The 21,584-nt window shown below is 39.9% G+C and overlaps 1 protein-coding gene across 1 annotated transcript in view; it reads right to left on the bottom strand.

Annotated features, from left to right (window-relative positions):
- LOC126260409 (CAD protein) overlaps positions 1-21,584 on the bottom strand; it is a 543,685-nt gene that overhangs the window by 389,896 nt on the left and 132,205 nt on the right. The window contains exons 7-12 of the mRNA XM_049957741.1: positions 5,440-5,673; positions 5,135-5,356; positions 3,488-3,691; positions 2,606-2,824; positions 2,061-2,478; positions 1,674-1,805 (exon numbers count right to left, since the gene is read on the bottom strand). Coding sequence (XP_049813698.1) covers positions 1,674-1,805; positions 2,061-2,478; positions 2,606-2,824; positions 3,488-3,691; positions 5,135-5,356; positions 5,440-5,673 — 1,429 coding nt within the window. The remainder of the gene's footprint in view (positions 1-1,673; positions 1,806-2,060; positions 2,479-2,605; positions 2,825-3,487; positions 3,692-5,134; positions 5,357-5,439; positions 5,674-21,584) is intronic.

Below are 21,584 nucleotides of genomic sequence, written 5' to 3'. Positions count from 1 at the left end.
TTTGTTAACATCGAGTATAGATTTAAGTGTCAGGAAGTCGTTTCTGAAAGTATTTGTATGGAGTGTAGCCATGTATGGAAGTGAAACATGGACGATAAATAGCTTAGACAAGAAGACAATAGAAGTTTTCGAAATGAGGTGCTACAGAAGAATGCTGAAGATTAGATGGTTAGACCACATAACTAATGAGGAGGTATTGAAGAGAGTTGGGGAGAAGAGGAGTTTGTGGCACAATTTGACTAGAAGAAGGGATCGGTTGGTAGGACATGTTCCGAGGCATCAAGGGATCACCAATTTAGTACTGGAGGGCAGGGTGGAGGGTAAAAATCGTACAGGGAGACCAAGAGATGAATACACTAAGCAGATTCAGAAGGATGTAGGTTGCAGTAGGTGCTGGGAGATGAAGAATCTTGCACAGGATGGAGAGCTGCATCAAACCAGTCTCAGGACTGAAGACCACAACAACAAAAATGCTATTTTTGTGTTGTTTTAAGGTTAAACAGCTACGTAACGCTTCCGTGACAGCACCTAATAACAGGTGACCCACAGCTATAGCGGTTAAGAACTATACCTTTTTTTTGTCAGCCCAGCTGCCTGATCTTTACTGACCAGTTGCGGCCTCACAGCTACAGTCAAGAAGATCTTTATAGAACACAACAATATTATGAAAAGGGAAGTTGCTACTCACCATATAGCAGAGATACTGAGCCACAGATAGGCACAACAAAAAGACTGTCATAAATAAAGTTTTCGGCCATTACGGCCTTTGTCAATAATAGACAACAGATGTGCACGCACACACCTAACTGTAGTTGCAGGCAACTGAAACCACACTGCAAGCAGCAGCACCAGTGCATGATGGGAGTGCTAACTGAGTGGGGTTTAGGAGGAGGCTGGGGCAGGGAGGGGGAGGGATAGTATGGTGTGGGTGGCAGACGGTGAAGTGCTGCAGGTTAGATGGAGGGCAGGGGAGAGATGGGGAGGAGAAGGAGGGGAGAAGTGGAAAAGGAGAGAAGTAAAAGGACTGGGTGTGATGTTGGAATGACAGCTGTGTAGTGCTGGAATGGGAACAGGGAAGGGGCTGGATGGGTGAGGACAGGGACAAATGCAGACTGAGGTCAGGAGGGTTACGAGAAAACAAATACTTTGACAACTGTAGACAGAGGAAGTAATTGTTACAGCAGCAAGCCCAATCATCATCTTCATTAAATATACCTTCAATGGAACTCCACCATTTCTTTTAATATCATTTTCAGTTGGTTCTATTGACTCAATTATACTCCTCTTGCAGTTATTATATCTGACAAGTTACAGATTTGGTGAAAGTCGTCATATGGCCTACAGACCTTACAATAACGTGGCAGGGTATCACAGACAAAACCTAACAGCAAATCCTTATACAAATTACAAATGACATAAGTAAATGGACTTAACTTATTTTAAAGTTTTATGTTTAGCAACCAAGTTTTGGCCACAACTGCTATTACATAATCTTTCATGGTCGCAACCTAAGGTCAAATGATCATTAATTATTAAAATTTATACTGAATCTAGTTACCACTCACTTCTTAACAAGAACTTACTTTGCACATAAAAAGGACACACTAATACGTTTAGCATTTCAGTATGTGACAGGCAGTCACAAACACTACTACAGTAATCAAGTAACTCACCTATTACCATAGTATGTCCACCTGGAAAGATTAGATCATGAGCAGACCCATTATAAGTAAGATACAAATAATTTGTAGATGCTGGCCACTCTGCAGCTACTGTATCTATCTGTTTAACATACGGCGTTATTCCTGAAATCAAGATAACACACACATTCACATCCAATTTGAAATAACAGAATACTAAAATAGGAAACATTTTTCTATCTGCTATTAATAAAGAAAAGCAGAAAATGAAGATAATTAATTGATTATAGGGTGCTTATATTTTGGATACCCAAATAAAGATGATTATAGAGATGTTACATCAAAAGGCAAGATTCAAAAAAATTTGATGACTAGATATCACAATTTCAATTAAATACTTAAATTAGAGTATTTACTGACCTACTTCTTCTCTTTTCTTCCTTATTGATAGCTCTGTACTTTTTACAAAAGTAGCTATCTGCTTGTCAGAAAATCCAAGTTGCTTAGCTTTCAGCAACACATCATATACATGTGCCTGTCCAACAGACTCAAGCAGTATTTGAAAATCTATTATATTTTTCATTTTCTGTAGAAACCAACGATCTATTTTAGTGAGATCATACAGTCTATCTATTGTATATCCTGCTTTAAGTGCTGCTGCTAACACAAACATTCGTTTGTCTGTAGGTTTTTCCAGTTCTTCATCTGATATAGCTTTAACGTAAGGATCAAATCCTATAACACTTTCATCCATCATTCTTAGTGCTTTCTGGAAAGCTTCTTCAAACTTACGACCAACAGCCATAACTTCACCAACACTCTTCATTGAACTCCCAATCTAAACAACAACAACAACAATAATAATAACAACAACACTTCAAATTACAACTGAGTACAAACTTCATCGCTCTAAAAACAGCTGTGTAACTGCTTTATATATATTGATAGCAAGAGGCATGTCTTACTTTAGTGCTAACTCTTGTAAATTTGCTTAGGTCCCACCGAGGAATCTTCACAACACAATAATCCAGACTAGGTTCGAAGCAAGCAGTAGTTGTACCAGTAACGGAGTTCTTGATGTTTGGCAGCGGAATACCTAGGGCTAGTTTTGCTGCAACATATGCCAGAGGATACCCAGTAGCCTTACTTGCTAAAGCAGAACTACGAGATAGTCTAGCATTTACCTGCAAGAGAATCACAATTTTCCTTACAAAATTAAATCTAGTTTATTTATTAGAGTGAGATGGTCACTGAGAAAGCAATTTGTGAAATCAAAACATTTTATTCTGGAGAGAGAGAGAGAGAGAGAGAGAGAGAGAGAGAGAGAGAGAGAGAGTGGTTCAAATGGCTCTGAGCACTATGGGACTCAACTGCTGGGGTCATCAGTCCCCTAGAACTTAGAACTACTTAAACCTAACTAACCTAAGGACAGCACACACATCCAAGCCCGAGGCAGGATTCGAACCTGCGACCGCAGCAGTCGCACGGTTCCGGACTGCGCGCCTAGAACCGCGAGACCACCGCGGCCTGTATGGGAGGGAGGGAGAGAGAGAGAGAGAGAGAGAGAGAGAGAGAGAGAGAGAGAGAAATATTGATACTTTTAGAGTACTAAGTATTAAAACAAAAAGAATAATTATAGGTAATGATTAAATATGGACTGATGCAAAGAATATTTTGGATAATAAAATTCACTTCAAACACAGACTAAAATGATATCTGTTTGACTACTGAATCATTTTTCACATTATATTACAGAACACGAATCTGACAAGGTACAACTCGTAGGGGAAAATCAATACATCATAAAAACATAATATCTAAAAGCTATGCTTATGTTAAATTATTACCTCAATAATGTAGTACTCCTCTGAGTATGGGTTAAAAGCGTATTGAATATTGCATTCTCCAACAACTCCGAAGTGTCTTATTACATTAATGGCTGTTGTTCGAAGAATGTTGTACTCTCTGTTTGTTAAAGTCTGGCTAGGGGCTACAACAATGGATTCTCCTGTGTGAATACCAAGAGGGTCGACATTTTCCATGTTGCAGACCTGGAAGGAATTGCAAAATTTAAATCCTAAAAATAAGGGTTTTATGTGTAACTTCAACATTTACTACACTTCATTGAACATTAAAAACTGTGCAACCCAAACACCAAAAAATGTGTATTACAGCAATAGAAAATGTACAGTAGAGAAATTAAAACTCTTAATTTCAATAAGTCCAACCCCACAACGAGATATCATGTCAATGTACGTAAGCTTGTTCGTAACATTGACTTAGGATTCCTCTGCAAAGCAACAATATTTTTTTTAAAAATTGAAGTGGTATTTCATTTAGCTGTGGTTAAATCATAATATTTTTAAAGACAATGGCGAACAGAATGCTGATAGTGACCTATATTATGCTTGTCATGAATAAATGTACAGTTTCATTTGCAGTGTGGGTTCCAAAATCTGCCCTCTCAGTCTCTTAAGGAAGATTTTGTCACTTCCCTGACATAACGGTATCTACTCATATATTAAGCTATTCTGTGACATTTCCTTGTTGGAGCCTATTCATCAAAGCAGGTAGTCCCATACTATATGAATACTGTCCGATTAAAATATTACTCCAAAAAATTCTGAGTACAATGTTAAGTATTCTCAGTTTCTTGCCAAAAAGCTAATATAACTTGTTGGTGCAACAGAAAGGAAAGCTTCAACGTGCCATTACATCTCTGAAATACAGGAGCTGTCAGGTGTTTAATTTATACCACATACATATCAAGGTTTGCAACTTTCCATTTTAACTGTATTCAGATACCTAATAATCCGGAATATTTAAAAAATTACTTTTGAGTGTACAAAATGTCACCATCTTTCCACTGATTTATGTTCTTAAGGACAATAAATGAGGTAGAAATGGAGACATTAAAGGATAAGTTCAGTCAATGCTTTACACAAGAAATGGGGGTGGGGCAGATGTGGGAATTCCACCTTACTGTTCTAGGTGAAATTCTAGTGGAGCTGATTTGCCACAGTGTGAGAACATAGCCTACTCCTCCCTAATACCACCAAGAGTACCATCAAGCTTGACATCCCTATCCAGACAGACAAATCTGTGTCAATAGTCTCAGGTTTGGAATTTAATTCAGGATATTGGCAAGAATCCTGGTGACCAGGAATTTTATGCAAACTGCCCTGCCATTACCAGTCAAATACTGGAGATGAACATTTCCTCCTCCAACACCATTCAGACCAGCGAACACTGAGTTGAGCAGCGCTGACATACGTTATTAGATATTTACTATGAATTGCAATGTTTAACTAACTCTCCAATGCAGTAAGTATGAATGTAGGTGTGTTACTCAAACAAGATAAGAACAAACCTCTGTACTTCATCTCTCACATTCACAATTGATTCTTGTTTTTCATTTGCTCTTTCACATTTACAATCAATTTTTGTCAAACCTTGAACACAAACTTAAGCAATTTAAGAGATGTATAGCTTACCGTTATGCAGTTATCATAAGCGTCCCTCACTACTTCATATTCTACTTCCTTCCAACCTTTCAATGACTTATCTATGATCAGTTGACTAGAATGAGCAAGAGCTTGCTGTGCAAGACAGCGTAGCTCCTCTTTGTTATTTGCAAAGCCTGATCCAAGTCCGCCAAGTGAAAATGCTGCTCTGGCCATAACAGGATATTCTAGTCTCTCAGCAGCTTCTAGTGCCTGTAAGGAGTTTACAATATAGTTACTATATCAGGAGAAGTAATTTGCCATTAATATGAAACTAGAAAGAATTTATCACATACTTCTTGCACAGAATAAACAGCAGCACTTGGTGCTACTTTTTCTCCAATTTGATTAATTTTTTCTGCAAATATCTTTCGGTCCTCTGTATCAATTATGGACTGGATTGGTGTGCCAAGAACTCTAACATTATATTTGTCAAATACTCCACCTCTCTGCAGTTCAACACCACAATTTAGAGCAGTCTGCCCACCAAATGTCAACAATACACCATCTGGTCTTTCCGAACGGATAACCTGAAAGAAGAACCGCATTTTACTGGAAGTGTGAAAAGGATTCAGTAGTGAACATAATGTTATCTAACACACTATACAATAGAGTTATTGAGATAGTAGTCTGAAGGCAAAATGTCACTTCTTCCATGATTTCCTGTTTTTTTTTTTTAATGCCAATGAGACCCCTTCAGCTTCAGTCCATTAGAAAGTACACAGACACAGTCTCTCTTCTGCTGGAACCACTACCCAAGAAATATGTCCCAGTGTTTGGCACAGCTTATGCAGGAACACAATGGTTGAATCACACATACTGCTATCACAACTGTCCCTTTATTGACACTTATGTGATGCTTGCTCAAGTTAACTGTTTCCTATTCCACACTTTCTTTTTGTTTGTTCCAGCTGCAAGGTACAAGTGGTCAAATGAAGTGAAAGTGTGTGTGTGTGTGTGTGTGTGTGTGTGTGTGTGTGTGTGTGTGTGTGTGTGTGTGTGTGTGTGAGAGAGAGAGAGAGAGAGAGAGAGAGAGAGAGAGAGAGAGAGAGAGAAACTCTTGATGGCGTCACAGCTTGCAACAGAGAAAGTATGTACTTATTTTGAATAAGTGTAAAAACATATGGAATGGAAACTTATTGTACTGGTACAAGACATCTTATGTCTGTGGCAGACAGAACATGGTGATGACTGACTGTAGGAGACTAATCTGTTGGGCCTTTGGATTACTATATCATCTGGATGCTGTATATGGTTAGTAAATTTAAAGAACAGCTGGGTAAATGTTGGTTATTCAAAAGATTTCATATGTAACTACCAGATTTGGTTATTTTAATCATTTCAATTTGTAACTGTGGCAAGGTCTTAACATGTGTATTCAATGTTATTTTAATTGATGTGTTAAATGAGTAACAAATTTATCTATCACATCTTTGTACAATTTTAATTAGTTTTAATCATTGTTAAGTGCATTTTGTGTTTTCAGTGATATATCAAATTAATGTAAATATAGAGTTGTTCTTTTTTGTTGATCACTGGTCAGCTGAAGTGTGTTTTACTTTATTGTTATGGACTTGCACCTTGAATCAGTGTTTAGATATGTTTGGAATATGATTCTTTAACACTCACACATGAAATTATGGGTCCTCCTTTTTTGATATATGAAATTTTTATGTGGAATAAAATTTTTAGGAGTAATGCTCATTCACACCTCAATTCAGCCCTAGCATCTCCCTGGTGCACCACATTTTGGTAACTAAGCGTGGTTTGTGTGTGGTGAACTATGCGAGTTCTATTACATAGCACATCTTTAAATGAAAATTTTAGGGTGCTATAATTTTTTCTTGGAAAATACTATTCTGTTGCGGTTTCTATTTCAGTATGGCTGGAAGTTGGTGATTGGGCTGATGGATTTAACAAAATATGAATCATGGTACGAGATGGAAATTCATAAAGTTGATACCACAGGAAGCGCTGCCTGCATCCGAGCTGGTATACCAGCTGTCTTCCATGTATAGTTAGCCTTGAGAGAACTGTCTTTTGTAATTGCTTTTAGAAGTCAGTGAACCATCATGTTCTCAGATCAGTAGGGTTCAGGCACTAGCCTTACATTGTGTGAATAGACTTTGTGATTTGCACAGTGTCAAGGAGATAAAGAAATTTCAGAAAACTATTCTTTGTTACAGGACCAAGAGAAGAGGTTGTTACAGGACCAGGTGAAGACCTTTCAGGAGTATACCCAAATACTATTGAATACGATAACAGCATGATTTATAGACAGTGATAAGTCTCCTGTGAGTGATTAAGGACACAATGGAATAGCAGTTTCTGGATCCCTCATGGGTATGCTAAACTGCCTAACCGTTCAGTAGGCATGCTACATGAAGGTGTCTTGCCAGTTAGGAGTAGTGAATACATTTAACGTTCACTAGACTTCCTCCTAGAACTGCAAGATAAGAGTGTGTTTGGATTAAGAAATTTCCATTATTATCAATTGTTGGTCTCTATGGTTTTAGGCCACTTAGAGCAGACGCTACTGGAAGTTATGAAGGAAAGATTGTCCTTTGCTCAATTTTGTGAGCCAATTTGTAATGAGTATCTGTCTAACAGAGCTTGAAATGAATAAGTAGAAAAACTTTACTTCAGTGTGCAATGTGACAGAACAATTGGAAGACTAAGATATAGGATTAAAACAGTGTGCGACAAAACAAGTAGATTCTTTCCATCCATTATGTTGTTCTCCCTCAATAATAATAATAATAATAATAATAATTTGTGATATCTTTGATATTGTCATTGTATAACATGTGCACAGTACCATACCTAAAAACTCAAACATTAACCCAGGGCTAATGCAATGTTACTAGGAGTGCAATGAGCTAGTTGGTTTGTCTGAGAACTGTGCTAATTACAAAATTCAGTCACTTCAAGTTTTGTTGTCATTGTTCATACGAGGTGTGACAAAGTGATGAGACATATTTTCTTTGCAAGATGTGGCAACCCTGCAGACTTATGTAGGCACAATATCTTTGACCTTGGTCTATAAGCTGCTTCTAGTCCAAGCAGCACATCGATGCAACTGCTCAGTCTTGAGTTCTGCTATTGTAAATTAACATGTGTTTGTGTGTCTCATCACAGAAATGGAACCGCATAATATTGCCATTTCTTTTTGCGTAAATTGGGTGAAAACATAATGACAACTTACGGTAAGCTTCAGAAGGCTTTTGGAGAGGAGGTTATGTCAAGAGCTCAAGTTTTTCGTTGGCATAAAATGTTTAGTGAAGGCAGAACGAATGTCGAAGATGAAGACTGCAGTGGATGACCATCATCCTCCCGGACGGATGTCAACTTGGCCAGGGTGCGTGAACTCATACAATCTGATCAAAGATTATCCATGAAAATGATTGCAGAAGAACTGAACATCAATCGAGAAACAGTTCATCTAATAATAACTGAAGATCTTGGTATGACAAAGATTTGTGCAAAAATGGTCCCAAAAAAGCTCACACCACAACAGCAAGAAACAAGGAAAAATGTAGCAGCCAATCTGTTAAAGCAAACGGAAATCAATCCAGAATTGTTGAGCCATGTTATCACTGGTGATGAAAGTTGGTTTTCTCAGTACGATCCAGAGACAAAACACCAAAGTTCGCAATGGTGCTCAACGGGAATAATTCAGACCAGAAAAGCTCACATGTCAAAGTCAAAAGTGAAATGGATGCTTGTGTGCTTCTTTGATTAGAAGGGAATTGTTCATACAGAGTGGGTGCCTCCTGGACAAACAGTTAACCAATATCACTACAAAGAAATTTTAGAAAGACTTTGTAAAAGTGTTCTTTGTGTACGTGCCAACATTGATGGTAATTGGATTCTGCATCACGATAATGTGCCATCCCATACTGCTCTGCAAGTACAGAAATTTTTAACCTCAAAACAAATTTCACTACTACCACAGCCACCTTATTCACCAGATATTGCTCCGTGCAACTTTTTCGTATTTCCAAGAGTCAAAACAGCGGTCAAACAACACGAGATGTCCAAAAAGCTGTGACGAGGGTCTTTGAGGACATTACAGAAGATGAGTTCCAGAAATGTTACCATCAATGGCAGAAGTGCTGGAAAAAGTGTGTGCAATCAGAAGGGAAGTACTTTGAAGGAGACAGCACTAAACTTGACAAACGGTAAGCAACATTTTTTTTCACATCAGTCATTACTTTATTGTCACACCTCGTATATAAACACACACTTTTATTGGTTTCCTGATAAAGTACATGAAAATGCTGCAGCGACAAATAAAATATTTATGCAACCAGGAACAAAAATATGTTAGCAACACATACACGTATTTAATTTTGAAGTAATTACGATCTTTAGGTGAAACACTTTTCCTGAAACAGTTCTGCATATTTACACAAACAAGTGTAATTTATTAGAAATTATTACTGCATCGCAAAGTTCCTGTTTAAGTGAATATGCATCCATTATTCAAATACTCAGAAATATAAAACTGTAATTCTAATTTATGACAAGATAAATAATGACAATACATATATAAAGTCAGTTTTGATTACTATACACTTCCAAAAGTAGCATCGTTGGAAGCCATGCCACATCAGTTCCGGTACAGTCTGCTGGGTGTGCGCTCCAATTTTGATTTAAATTTCCATTATGAGTTTTTTGGTTGCAGGAATGAGCAATATGTTTACTGCAAAACCTATGAACTTCAATAATTAATTACTTTCAAGCAGGCCTTTGGAACTTAAATTAATGAACATTGTTTCTGAACTGTGATGTGATTGTCAGAAGTGCATAGTGTTATCATCACTTAAACTAGCTCCTTCTTGGACTCAATATTTTGTGTATCAACGAACAATCACCCTTTGAAAATATAATATAAATGGATAGATGATAATATCTACTCACCAATAAGCAGCATGAGAAAACACAAAGATTAAGGAGATGTGTAAGCTTTCAGAGTCAGTGCCTCTGGCAGGATTGAAAAGGAAGGAAGAAGGATACTGGTGAAGGGACTGGAACAGTTTAGGAAATGGGAGAGTTCTGAAAAGTTCCCCAGACCCCAGGGTCATGGTAGATGTACAGGATGTGATGAAAAGGAAATACTTGTCTTGTTGAGTAGATTTTTTATCTATCCAGTTACGGTAATTTTCAATATTTTGTGTGATGGATTCACTTAACTAGGTAATTGTATTTGATGAATTGGACAAGGACTGAATTAACTGTGAACTGTGACTAACACAAAAGTGAATTAAGTCTGTGCCACAATTGAAAACTTCATCACTGTTATTGTAGATACTGGGCTGCAAACTTGCGCTACTCAGTATTTGTAATAACTGAACTGGCCAGTGTCATTAATACTCAAAATCTGACAAGAATGACACTTAAGTTGTCATTTTAAATCTTAGTGCAGTGCACTTATTGAATAGACACCATGCCACACTTACGAGAACTTTCAAGTTGATCAACATTAAAAGCTACTGACGGAGAGGATACAAGTTACAGGTCAGTAACTTTTTAGGAGTTCAATACTTGTCCCTTCATTTACAAAGGAAGACATTGTCAACAACATACTGGAAAAAATGTACTAGACATAGGTTACAAACATTAATGCTCGCCCAGGGAATTTTGAAAATCTAGATCAGTTGATTTCACAAGCTGAGGCCATACAGGAATCTGATAGAAAGTGGCAAGAAGGGACAGGCTCGGCATTAATGTGTGGGTATGACAGAGTCTCTTGCTAGGGAAAACAATCGTTAGATGTTTCAGGTGTTGCCCTAGTGGATATTCAACTAGGAACTGCCAGGATAAGGTTAGAGATGACTATGTGAAACAGCAAGAAGGGGGGAGGGGAGTTTGAAACACTTGCTACAATTCTACTCCTTAAAAATATATTTTTTCTGCCTTTTCATGGTCCATGTCTTATTCATGTAACATTGTAGTTCACTAAGTACAGTCATAATATTTAACTGCAAAGGAATAGTCAGTTACATAAAGACAATTTATTTCAAGGATTATTAAACATATTAGACTCCTAAGGAACACATGCAGCTAGGATTTCCAGTGAGCAAATAGTTGATGGTTTGTTAAACACCACACCTTAGATAGAAGCTCTTCAGTCACCACTTCTTGTTCATTTTTTACAATAACTTACTATTTAAAAAGATATTTGTAATTATAATTTTTACTTCCCACAAGATATTTGGCCTTTAGAAATTCCTGAACAATATAGTTCCCTTTATTTTTTGAAATGAGAAATGTTTTTGCTCAACATAAAAATATTTTACTGAAAATTTAAGAAAATTATGTACCTAAAAATTTACACGAAGACAGGTAGAGCCCAGCAAAAGTACACAGTGCATTAACTAAACAGCTCAGCTGACTTTATTATTTTTGCAATAATTTATCATATAGACAGTAAAATTGTTGCTGGCTTTTGTACAATATCACTGCAACTATCTTTGACGTTGTTTTCATTGTAAACTGAAATGTAATAACAAAGTTTAGTTATTGTGGCTACATGAGTAATTGTGAGAGTCCTTTTTGCAGTCAGTCAGCCTCCAGCAACCAAAGTGTGAACATCTACCATTTTCTACTATTAGGCTGACATTTATATAGCAGGGAAAATACCTTTGTGGGAAGTTCTGAGTTAGTGGGAGCCCTTCACTTTGTCTACACTGCATAATTGAAGTTTTATAGCTGTGTCAACCAATTCATGATGACTGTGATTAAACACCATAAAATTATTGTCACTGTCTAATTTGTTCATATTTAAATGCATGTGCTTATTGTGATCATTATTCAATACGAGGCATTTTACCAATGCGATCAAGTGAATAACCATGTTAATATGTTAGCTGATGCTGTGTGGTACACATCATTTCAAATTTTATATGAAGTTATCCAGCTGCAGGATGATTAATACTCAAGAAAGAGTAAATGTGTTTTATTTTTTGTCATCAGCCTTCTGACTGCTTTGAAGCAGCCAGCCACAGAATCCTCTCCCGTGCCAACCTCTATCTCAGAGTAGTGCTTACAACCTGTGTCCTCATCTTCCTATCTCTATTTTCATCTGCAGAGTCCATCTTTTACAGCTCCGTCTAGTACCATGCAAGTTACTCCTATTTTACAGTTGGGAGGGAGAGTGTGGTAGAGTCCCTGGACCATGTTGAAGCTTTTATGGGGAGTGACAGAAACAGGAATATCACCCAGCCAGTCACAAGCAAGTAACACCTGGGATTGGGCTGGGGATGCTGTCTGAATCAAGACTGCACCGCTTCCTATCTCTGACAGCACTGTCACTTCCCCAAACTTATCCTCAAGATGTTGAGCAAAAAATTGTGGCTTCATAGGTAGAAACAAGTCCCCATCCATTCTACTATAGACTAAATACAGATGCCAATATGGCTCTCTTCTTTCTGTTGCCCTATATTCCTCCCATGGTGTAGCGATGGAGGGAAACTATTTAGAGTCATATCTGTCAGCATTGTAATCGATCTTGCCCTTCTTAGAGACTGCTGGCTGGCTACCGTGCTGGATATTGGGTGCAGAGAAATCCAATATTGTCATGGGAGCGAAAGAGAACAGGAGACAATGGAAGAAGGTGATGTACCCCAGAAAGTGTCCTCACCCAAATAGTTGAATTACAGGTGGAGATGCAAAGCCATGATAAGAGGTTCAGGAGATCGAATCTAAGGGCACTATGGATAAACTCGTGCACCATGTAATGCATCCTTCCCCATAAGGCCCACACTTCTGTAGAATTTGGAAAGTGGCAGGTCAAACCATAAAAATGGGACCTGAACTTACAGGGCTGGAAAGTGAGAGAATCCTTTTAGTTGCCTCTTATGACAGGCAGGGATACCTTGGGCCTATTCTAACCCCCAGACCCACAGGGGGGAAACAATGTTGTGTAGTCTAATCTATTACCACAAGAAGTGGTTGCTAATTACAGCGGGCCAATTCTTGTTTGAGGTTTTAGAGGTCTGCTCTCTGTAATGCCTTTCATTTTATTTTTTTATTTTGTGTCTCAATTTGGTTTAACCTTAAAACCTATAATTTAGTGAATCGTTCATGGCAGTTTCATACACTTAGTAATGGCTTGTGAATCAGCTGCCAGGATAAATTTGCAGTAGCCTAATATGGGAAATTATATTAACCAGATGCTCAGAGGCTAGATAATCTTGGGTATTGTGACAGTAGTAAAGGAACTTCCCTGGCTGTCATCAACTGTGTCAGTTAACCTAATGAACCACATCAAGGAATTTAACCACCTATATTTATAGATTCAGTAGGTTATTTGAAGAGAGTGACAGTGTGTTTCAAATTTATCGTTTGAAGTATACAGCATCATTACGTAATTATTAAAGGGCTTGTGTGAGACTTCAACCTGGTTATTACCCGTGACCTTGGGTCATGTGGTAAAAATGTGATGTCACAAGACATTGCACAGGAGTGACAATTTAAATGCCAAACTAAACCAGTACACACACAGCGACAGTCAAGTATGCTGCGAAGTGAGACCATGAGGTAGTGCTGATAGAGCTCCCCTCTGGGAGTGTGCTGTGGAAAACATGGATTTTGATATGTGCCAAGCTCTGTTGCGCATTGTCAGTAGCATCGGTGTGGGAGCAGACTGTAAGAGGCTAAACTCTTGGGCCTTTGGATTACTTTACTGTCTGGGTGCTGAATACGGTCAGCAATTTTAATGAATGGCCAAGTAAGTGTTGGCTAATCGAAAGATTTTGTATGCTATTACCAGATGTGGTTATCATTTTAATCATCCTGATTTGAAATTGTGGCAATATCATTGAGTATTCAATGGTGTTTTAAGTGATGTGTTAACTGAGTAAAACTGTACAGCAATGTAATCACTAAATTTGTTAATTAGTTTTAACTGCTATGTCCATGTGTTCCCATTGATTCATCAAATACCATGTTGTTCTGTCTTGTTTATCATTGGTCAACTGAAGTGTGTGTTACTTAAATTGTTATTGATGCATGCCTTAAATCAGTTAATGTTTAAATGTGTTGCAAGTATGAATTTTTGATAATCATGAAATCATTGGTGTTTCTTTTTTGGTATACCGAATATGAAATTTCTGTGTGGAATAAAATTTTTAGGAGTAATGCTCACTCAGAGTTCAATTTCCTTGTTCTGTTGCACTTAGGATGATGAAACTGAACAAAAATACCATGGACAAAAAGCTGTTACTGTTTTGTACAGCTTCAATAGAAATGATGTTAGTCACACCTTGTTATTAATGTGTGATTGTGATCAGTTTGTCTCATGCCAAAAAAGGTACATACTTGTAAATCATTAATAAGGTACATGCTACAGAAGGTTATAATTCTGAAATCATTTGAATCTTGATACATAGTTGTGAAAATTGAAGATAGAATTCAGCAGTCAGATCAAGTTCTCTGAAAACAATTCACCACATTCAGAAAGAAAACCAATGTTGGATCATTATCTGTACAAAGCCTGGCTCAACCAAAACCATGTAGAAAGCACTTGTGACAGGATTTGCTGAGAAATTGTGGTCAGGTATTTCCATCTGACCAAGTACATTTACTGTTTATAATGAAGGTTCAGCATGATTTAACTTTATTGAAGGTGTGAAGTCAATATTGATAATGAGCAAATCTACCAAAAATAATGTAGAGATAGTGTTTCTTAACAGCTGGGTAGGATTTATTACATGATTTAGAACAGATTCTTGTTGTGGTTTGGAATAACACCCATCATCATACAATAAAAGGAACATTTCCAATTCAAACACAAAACAGAGAAACTGTACAGTCACACCTACTTCCAAGACAATGCAACTATGTGATTTTCTCATTTATGTAGCTGTCTATTACTCAATGCCTCAACTGTAAGAGACATTTTTTCTTTCAGCTTTCCATTCTTTAACAACAGAAAGCCACTTCTAGTGACAAATACAGGACTTTCTTCTGCTGAACAATCACTTCTCTTATTTTCCCAGTAATTTTATATGTTTGGCCAATAACACACTTTATTCAGTTATTTCCGTCTCTGTTGTTAACCTGCCATAAATTCCTTTTTTGCACCAACCTGTTCATCTCATAGTAGCACTTACAGCCTATGTCTTCAATTATCTGTTGGATGTATTACAATCCCTATCTTGTTCCACCCCGAGGTATGCCCTATGAAATTATAACCAAGGAAACAGGATACCACACTGCCCTATTCATAATCCAATTTAAGGCCACATGAAAACAAACTGGAAGGAGTCTACAGAAGTTCTCCTTCAAGTTGTTCTCCCTGATGACTGTGAAAGTTATGGCACAGAGTATCACAAAAACAGATAAGCTCAAAGAGCCTTATGACAATAAAATTGCCATATATCCATGGACTGATATTAAGGTGGCTAAAATCGCCTACTGAATGAAAGTAAACTGAGCCCCTGGTACTGATGGCATACCAGGAAAGGTAATACAATCATTACATCCATATATAGTTCCTTAAAAGAGCGAATTATTTAATGGAATGCATAATCCAGGGGTGATACCAAAATGCTGGAGAATGGCAGAAGTAATCATCATAAAAAAGGGAGAAGATTAAATTCTTGTACTGGCCTATCTGCCTAATAAATGCACTTGGCAAGATTTTCGATTGATTGATTTATTGATTAATTAACTGAGAGCGGTTATGGGACCAAATGGTGAGGTCATCAGTCCCGCACTCCCGAAGTGAATCACAGAAGAAAGAGGGACTGCTAAAAGTGGACGGATCCATTCAGGGGAGTCAAATTATAAAATAATGAACATTAAACACACACAGTAAAGGCATAAAAGATCCGACCAAATCTAAAAACTGGAAGAAACAGGTGGTCATGGGGTCGCAGACCAAGGAGACTGTAAAAGAAGTCCCGACCGCAACCAACCTACCCCTGCTCCAAGACTAAAGTAGCACCTTACATCTGGAAATAATAACCACTTTCACGCAGGAAACTGAGGACCAGTTCAACCATCCATGGATCGTCTGTTAAACTTAACACAAAGGGCCGAAAGAAGGCACCATTCCACCAATATGTGAGATATCGTCAGTCTGGCTCCACAACCACATTGTGGAGGTGGGTCATTACGTAGGCAGAAACAATGGGTGAGCCAGGTATGACCAATGTGTAAACAGCATAAAAAAGTGAACTACTCCTGATAGGAGCAGAAGTAAGAGTGCCAAACTGCAATAGACTCCTTGATTGTGCGGAGTTTATTACTAAGAGCAGTAGCACTCCAGATGGCATTCCATTTTTGGGCAAAAAGATTTGATGTAGGTCCACATATTCACAACTGGAATCATGAAAGAAAATGGGGGGGGGGGGTATCTGCTTCTCTAGCCGACCGTTCAGCAAGTTTATTCTCTGGAATGCCCACATGACTTGGGACCCACAGACAGATGACTAAACAGGCAGCATGCTAAATGGCAGAGAGAAGGTCATGGATAACGGAGACCAAAAGGTGATGAGAGTAGCATCAGTCGATGGCCTGCAGGCTGCTCATGGAGTCTGAACAAATTGAAAAACTGAGAAACAAAACAGAGGGCCCTGTGAATGACTAGAAGCTCTGCTGTGAATACACCACATGATCCTGGTAATAAATGGTGTTCATAGCCAGGAGGAGACGTGAAAGTGTATCCCACCTTACCAACTGTCTTAGAACCATCAGTGTAAAAGATGGTGGCACCCTGAAACTCTGCAAGGATGGCACATACAAGATGCCAGAAAACCACAGGAGAGACAGAGGCCTTAGGATCCTGGAGCAGATTGGTCCTAATCCGTGGTCTAGGCACCATCCGAGGTGTAGCGGGGAGAGGGGGGAGGAAAGACATGGGGGTGCAGTCCAGTGAGTGGAGATGGAGATCCCAACAGAGGGAAGTGACACGCATGCCAACCAGCAATCCCACCAGTGGGTGGGTGTTAGGAGGGAGACATGCCTCATGGGCAAAGAGCACAGGGTACACAGGATGGTCAGTGAATTGGCGAACTGCAATTGCGTAAGAAACAGAGTTGGCTCCATCGGATGTGTAGACGGGGAATCCCCACTTCTGTAAGGAGACTATCAACAGGACTAGTGTGAAAGGCACCAATAGCCAGACGCACCCACCAATGATGGGCAGGTTCAAGGAGTTTCAAAGAGGAAGGAGCTGCTGAGCCACAAACCTGACTACCATAATCTAGTCTGGACAGGACCAGAGCATAGTAAAAATGGATAAGACTGGAACGGTCTGCACCCCAAGATGTGTGGCCCAGGAGGCAGAAAGCATTAAGCTTCCACATTCATTGAGTCTTTAGGTGGCAAGTGTGGGGCAGCCATGTCAGCTTGATATCAAAAAGAAGGGCCAAGAAATGGGAATGTGCTACAACATTGAGAAGATGGTTGCCTAAATAAAGTTCTGTATCAGGGTGTAGTGTGGGTTAGTGACAAAAATGCATAATCCGCGTTTTGGAGGGAGAAAACTGGAAGCCATGGGCTGTGGACCGAGGTCACACCCACTTTGTTGGCAATGAAGAAGAGTGTGACACTTAGCACAGAACCCTGTGGGATACCATTCTCCTGAATCTGATGGGCACTGAGTGAAGTGCCAACTCGAACCCATTAGAGCCAGTGAGATAAAAACTCGTGGATAAGTGCAACGTAAGGAAGTGGCCTACCTGAAGGGGCAAATGGTGACTGCCAGAGTCATTTGCACTCAAACCACTATTGCTTCCAAAATGGTACTTATCGGGATCCAGTCACTAATGATATTGGAGCGAACCAAAGCTCAGACCACCAGATGCTACCCCAGGGACAGCACAGTCCCAACCAAACACCCTATAACCACAAAATGTTGGAGAGTGGTCATCACAGAAATGCATTTCTTGAAGAACTAGACCGAATGCACAATAGGAGGGGGCAAGACATTGCCTTTCCAGAAGGTGACGATAGTATCTGTTGCAATTCCACTGGATGATCATGGGGCAAGAGTCAAAGTAGACATGAAGGAGCCGAGGAGAAGATCAGGTCGCTCTGTCAGTAGTCGTCACTGACGAGGATGGGGGGGGGGCACCGGGGGTGCCTCATCTTGGGATTTATGTTTCTTCTTCTTCTGCTCATCCTCCTCCTCCTCCTCCTCCTCCTCCTCCTCCTCCTCCTCCTCCTCCTCCTCTTCCTGAGGTGGAGGAGGGCAGGGGACAGGGGGAGTACAGGCTTCTGCAAGATCTGGAACTGAAAGAGAGTGGGCGACATGGTGCACCTCGTGGCCAAGTGGTGTGAGAGTCTTCTGACCTGAGAGATGCCAGAAAGAGGGGTCCTGGGAGGGAGCCCAATCACTGACAGATGCTGAAGAAGGGGAGCAGTTCTTTGGCTGGGCAGGGGGAGTGGCTCCATGACAGGAGGTCATGGGACCTGCAGGGGAGGGAGAGGCAAGAGAGGGTAAGGGTAAGGACGGGGGGGGGGGGAGGAGGAAGAGGAGGAGGAGGAGGAGGAGAACCAGGGACTTGTATTCTTGGATCTGTTTTTCTCTCTTGTAAGCTGGGCAATCCAGTGAGCAAAGGGAGTGGCAGTCAACACAATTGACACACAGAGGTCGTAGAACACAGGAGCTTTTCTCATGGAGTGGGTGGCCACAGTCAACACACAAAGGGTCTGCTGTACAATGAGAAAACATATACCCACAATGCAAGCACCGAAAGCACCGAACAGGTGGAGGGATGTATGGCTTCACAGCACATCTGTAGCACATAACCTTGACCTTCTACGGGAGGCAGTGTGTGATTTGCAGGGGGTGTTGGGGGGATTTCCCCCCCCCCCCCCCCTCTGCATCAGACCATCCCCTCCTCTGGTTTTAGTTTATGCATCCCAACCTGGGATGTTTATTTCCCACGCACTGGAGTAAAACTTTACATATAATTTAAATTTGTGGAGCCGAACACTGAAAGTTTTTAATAAGTCTTACTATTAATACTATTAATATGTTTCAGTTTTCTATCTTCAGAATAAGTACAGCTTTTCACAAATGTGCCTCTACTTTTTGAATTCCCCTCGTATACCTGTATGTAGATGATTTTGTAAATAAGCTTTACCTATAATGTACTTTTAAAGATATAACAAGGGATGGCTTTTCTGATAGTGCATACGTGTGAATAGTGAGTTTTGGCATTAACATCTATTTATAAATAGCTGTTTAACCATGCGTAACGCCGCGGTCCAAGCTAGTAACATATATAATTCTACTAATCCCCTAAGACATCCCCCCCACTGGTAAAAGCACAAATCGCACCCTGATGGGAGGGCAACCCCCTCGAAGGCCGGAATGAAGGCACCAGTATTGGTGTGGTTGTCTTTCTGACCTTTCTGCAGACACTGAACAAAATGAGCGCCACACGACGCCACATTAGCCCTGAGTTCATCAGTTTGCAGGATGAAAAATTACTCCCTAGACCACATTTAGAGACTGATGAGGAGTAATAGACACCAGAACATTGCCAAGATGATCACAGGCACAAAGAGCTGCAGATTCGGTGGCAGAAGAAGCTTTGATTAACAGGGAGCCTCACCGCATCTTATCTTACTAACAGACTTCACTTCCTCAAACTTTTCCTCGATATTTTCCATGAAAAACAATGGCTTTGTGGAGGTGAATGTATCACCATCCATCCAAGTACCGATGAGGTAGTGGGGAAAGGGTCTCATCCCAAGACAGCGAGCCTGGCTCTCCTCCCATGGTGTAGCCAGGGAAGGGAAGGTTGCCAGGTCATATGAAGCAACATTCAATGATCCTTCACCATTCGAAGAGACGGCCATTTGAGAACCGCCAGATTTTTGCGGCTTGATACGCTTAATGTGCCAAGCATCTGCCCTGATACCACCCACTCTGACCAAGGGCTCTCCCTGTGGGCACCACCCAGCCACAGCAAGGGCCATCTGGACAGTGGCCATTGCCGAGAGTTCTGATGCCCCAAGAAGATAAGCAACCACTCCTTGGCATACATGGGCAGGGAACAGCTCAGGTATCAGTAGTGTGATCCGTATGTTGTCAGGGGGCTCAGCCATATGGGTACATAACAGCCCCATCACACGGGCTGACTAAACATGCTGGTGACCCAGCAGGGTGGAAGGGGGCTACAGTGGGGAAGGGAGAGAGGAATCCACACTGTAGATGTTAGGGAGGGAGTTCTTCCCCATATGGCTCACATTAAACAGAAATTTTGAAGTGGAAGTCAAACCTCAAGTGGGGACCTAGACGCCAAAAAGGATGAAAGAACAGGCAAAAGGAACAAAATTGCAATCAATACAGGAAACCAGCTGCGTAGCCAGGTTGACATAAATCAGAACACACAGAGGGAAAGAAGGTGGCAATGAGGAAGGAGTGATGATAGGAAGGGAGGGCAGGGAGAAGTGAATGCAGCCAGGAAAGGAAGAATTGGCTGCAATAGCTCGGGGCCCGATGTACACCGCACGTGAACTCACAAAAGAATCATGAGCCCCCTGGTGGGAAGTTTTTTTGTAAGTGCTATAATGGATTAAAATGCCAGAGGATTCTAACTGGATTAAATAATACCTACTATGGATTCAGGAAAAATAAATGTACTGAGGATGCTGTTAATGAGATGACACAATTAGGATATGCTGCTGACAGAACGTGCATTAGATATGATAGACCAACTGAAGTGGTGTTAGGTAATTTACAGTACCCTTCATTCTGTAGAAGACTAAGCTAAATGGGCTACCAAAAAATGCTATACTACTGTCAACTGGGTTATTCCAAAGACTGGTAAGTGATGCTGTCAAGTCCTACATCGAAAGTTACAAACATATTATGAAAAGACACTCTCGGGACACTAAGTTCCAAGTCCTGGACATTAACTTAGAACCACTTCAGAATATATTACAAAACAGTTAAGGGTTAGAAGTTTTAACATATGCTGATGATTTGTTACCTTTAATGCATACCAACAGTCAAGATTGGTTGAGTGGCATTTGCAGGTGCCACTCCAGGCAGTAGCAAAAAAATTGACATATATGTTACTTATTAGCAATCCATTGCTTAAAATGGATCGGGAGATAATTTGATGGCATGCCGTCAATGAGTACTTAGGTATGCATCTGGAAAATGCCAACATAGAATTTACTGGAAGGAAAAGTAGTTGTGTAATGAATGACATTATTAATAATGCATTAAGGAGTTTTCATTTGCCTCTGAATGCAATTATATTGCACCAGAAGCTTATATTAACTGCAATTTTGGGCTATGGTGCCAGTGTTTGGATGCATAGGTTATGACTGGTCAGACCTACCACTGCAGTAATAAATGCTATTAAGCTCAAGTATGTAACTTATTGATGACAATGTACCTCACCAGCCTAATGAGTAGACACAACCTCATTTGTCATATATGGTATGTACTGACTTCGCGTAACCT

This window comes from Schistocerca nitens, chromosome 1 (genome assembly GCF_023898315.1).
Source record: "Schistocerca nitens isolate TAMUIC-IGC-003100 chromosome 1, iqSchNite1.1, whole genome shotgun sequence".
Taxonomy (NCBI): domain Eukaryota; kingdom Metazoa; phylum Arthropoda; class Insecta; order Orthoptera; family Acrididae; genus Schistocerca; species Schistocerca nitens.
This window is presented reverse-complemented; position numbering and strand designations above follow the sequence as displayed.